The sequence below is a fragment of the Lathyrus oleraceus genome, chromosome 1 (assembly GCF_024323335.1).
Source record: "Lathyrus oleraceus cultivar Zhongwan6 chromosome 1, CAAS_Psat_ZW6_1.0, whole genome shotgun sequence".
NCBI classification, from domain to species: Eukaryota; Viridiplantae; Streptophyta; class Magnoliopsida; order Fabales; family Fabaceae; genus Lathyrus; species Lathyrus oleraceus.
In genome coordinates this window covers 344,404,954-344,407,325 of record NC_066579.1, presented here as the reverse complement: position 1 = coordinate 344,407,325, position 2,372 = coordinate 344,404,954, and the positions used below count along the sequence as shown (strand labels likewise).

At 34.8% G+C, this 2,372-nt stretch overlaps 1 protein-coding gene across 1 annotated transcript; it reads right to left on the bottom strand.

Moving 5' to 3' along the window:
* Positions 1 to 1,158: 1,158 nt before the first annotated feature.
* LOC127105917 (stress-response A/B barrel domain-containing protein UP3) lies at positions 1,159 to 1,752 on the bottom strand. The gene has a single exon (XM_051043139.1). It carries the CDS (start codon positions 1,750 to 1,752, stop codon positions 1,159 to 1,161), a length of 594 nt encoding a protein of 197 aa, XP_050899096.1.
* Positions 1,753 to 2,372: the final 620 nt, after the last annotated feature.

The following is a 2,372-nucleotide window of genomic DNA, read 5'->3' as shown; positions in this document are numbered from 1 at the left end:
TCTACATCATAGGTAGATCTCTCAATCGCCGCACCCCATAACCATGCCTATCATCACCAACATCATCTACATCATGGGTAGATCTCTCAATTAGAGCATTAATAGGCTATGCCATTCAATATAGGAATAACGATATTCATCTCTTCCTCTTTGTCTCACTAAAAAGCAAACTATACATTTTAAGAAAGAAAAAAATGTAAGATTTATAATGAAATTTGGTGGCAGCTCAACCCATGTATCGAGTTTTATAGAAATTTTGATGCTACCCATCCATTTATATTGTGTTTTTCCTAAAAAGTTCAATGCCACCCATGCATTTATACATGGCACTTTTCTAAAATTCGAGTGCCACCCAATGCATTTATATCCAAATTTTCTAAATATCCAATGTCACTCTTATTTAATATCGAGCTTTTCTATAAATTTGGTGTCAACCATTTTTATTCAAAATCACACAAAATTTTAAAATTTTAATATTGATTTTCTTATATATCCGATACAAATGCATAGAATTCATTCATTTATACCAAATTTGTGTAAAAATTTTAAAATACTATTAGAAATGCTGGAAAAAAATACAGATTTACTTGTAAATATCACCTCAAGTCTAAAGAAACTCGAAATCATTTAGCACGGTGTGGGTTGAGGAAAATTCTCTAATTTTATTAGACTCTTTCCGTCGTAAAATAAATGATTCAATTAATTATTTCACTATTTATATATATATATATATATATATATATATATATATATATATATATATATATATATATATATATATATATATATATATATATATATATATATATATATAAACAAAAAAAAAACTGAAAGAAGATGCAAGATATTTTTATCAAAATACTCATTATTAAGTATCGAAAGTGAACATCTTTTTACAAATGGGTGAGTATTATGGGATGGATGGAGTACTATGGTCCAATGTTTTATTGATCACTTGGGCGGACATTACGATAGATACTTTTGTGTGCATCATTCTAAATAACAATCTAACACGACCACAAACACATCATCACTGAACTTGTGCTATTTCAAATACCACAAACACATCATCACTGAACTTGTGCTATTTCAAATACATCAAAACACAAAAATCCAATAACGTCATCTTCAAACAAACCATACAAACTAAACTTTCCACTACTTCAAAGGAACCACATAATCAACCACCACCACACTTTCCAAATGCTCCTTAACCTTCACCAAACCCTCACCAGCATCCACACTGTCCAACTCCTCCCGTCCCGGAAAAACCACTAGCGACGCTATCGAGAACCCCTTCGCCCTCGCCGGAGATATATTTTCACCATAAGACACATAACTAACTCCTCCAAGTCCAACACTCTCCTTAATACCTCGGATTGCCCGAAAAACCTCGTCCTTAACTTCACCGTCATTCTCCTTCTCTTCCTTGAGTTTCAAGAAACTCACACGAAAAGCAGTACCGGGCGAAGGATGTGGCGGAAGAGCAACCTCTCCCGCTATCCAATCGACGACCAAAAGGTCGTCGCAGATAGGGAAAATAAAGCCTCTTACCGCATTAATATGCTTAGAGTGGTCGTTATATGTTTGAAGATCCTCCTCTGAATCATAACGACTATGGAACAAGTGAGTGTAACGAAGATCTGAAATAGGTATTGTTGTTGAAATGGTTTCATTGTTGGTTAGGATTGGTCCTAGAGTAAGGTGACGAACTTGTTCAAGTGTGACTAACGATTGCATCTCGTTGATCATCGCGTTCACTTTTGAGGATTCTGTGTTTTCTTTGACTTTTAAGAGAACGATATGTTCTATCCCTTGGGAGTGAGGTGTGGAAGATGAAGAGGTTTTGATTGAAGATCGGGATTTGGACGGTGGAGATTGGTGGTAGGGTTTGAATGATGATGGAGAGAGGTTTTTTGGTTGTTTGGTTGGTGAGAATGGGAGGGAAAGAGATGGACAAGTTCTTAGACTCAGCATGATGATGAATCGGTGATACAGTGATACGAGAAAAAGAAAAGAATTGAAGAAGACAAAGAGTGTTTTTTTTTCTGTTTTCTTACATTAATAGTATGTCTCAGTTTTATATAGTTGAATTTTGTTCATGGTTTTTAGTGTGCATATTTTAATATTGGTCGGTGATCCAGTTTAGATATTTTATTTCATTTTGTTTGCACGTTCTGCACATGTGACTCACATTGGATGAGTTATGAAAGGGAGAGATTATTGAAATGGGATTGCTATTCGTACCTTACTTTTTACTTGTGGACTCTTCCATTCCTCTCCTGCAAAGAGGTAGTGGCCATCCATCTTCTACCCACTTCCTAGATTTGAAGCAATTTGACTCCATTTAGTCATTGACTCTAATTTCAAAA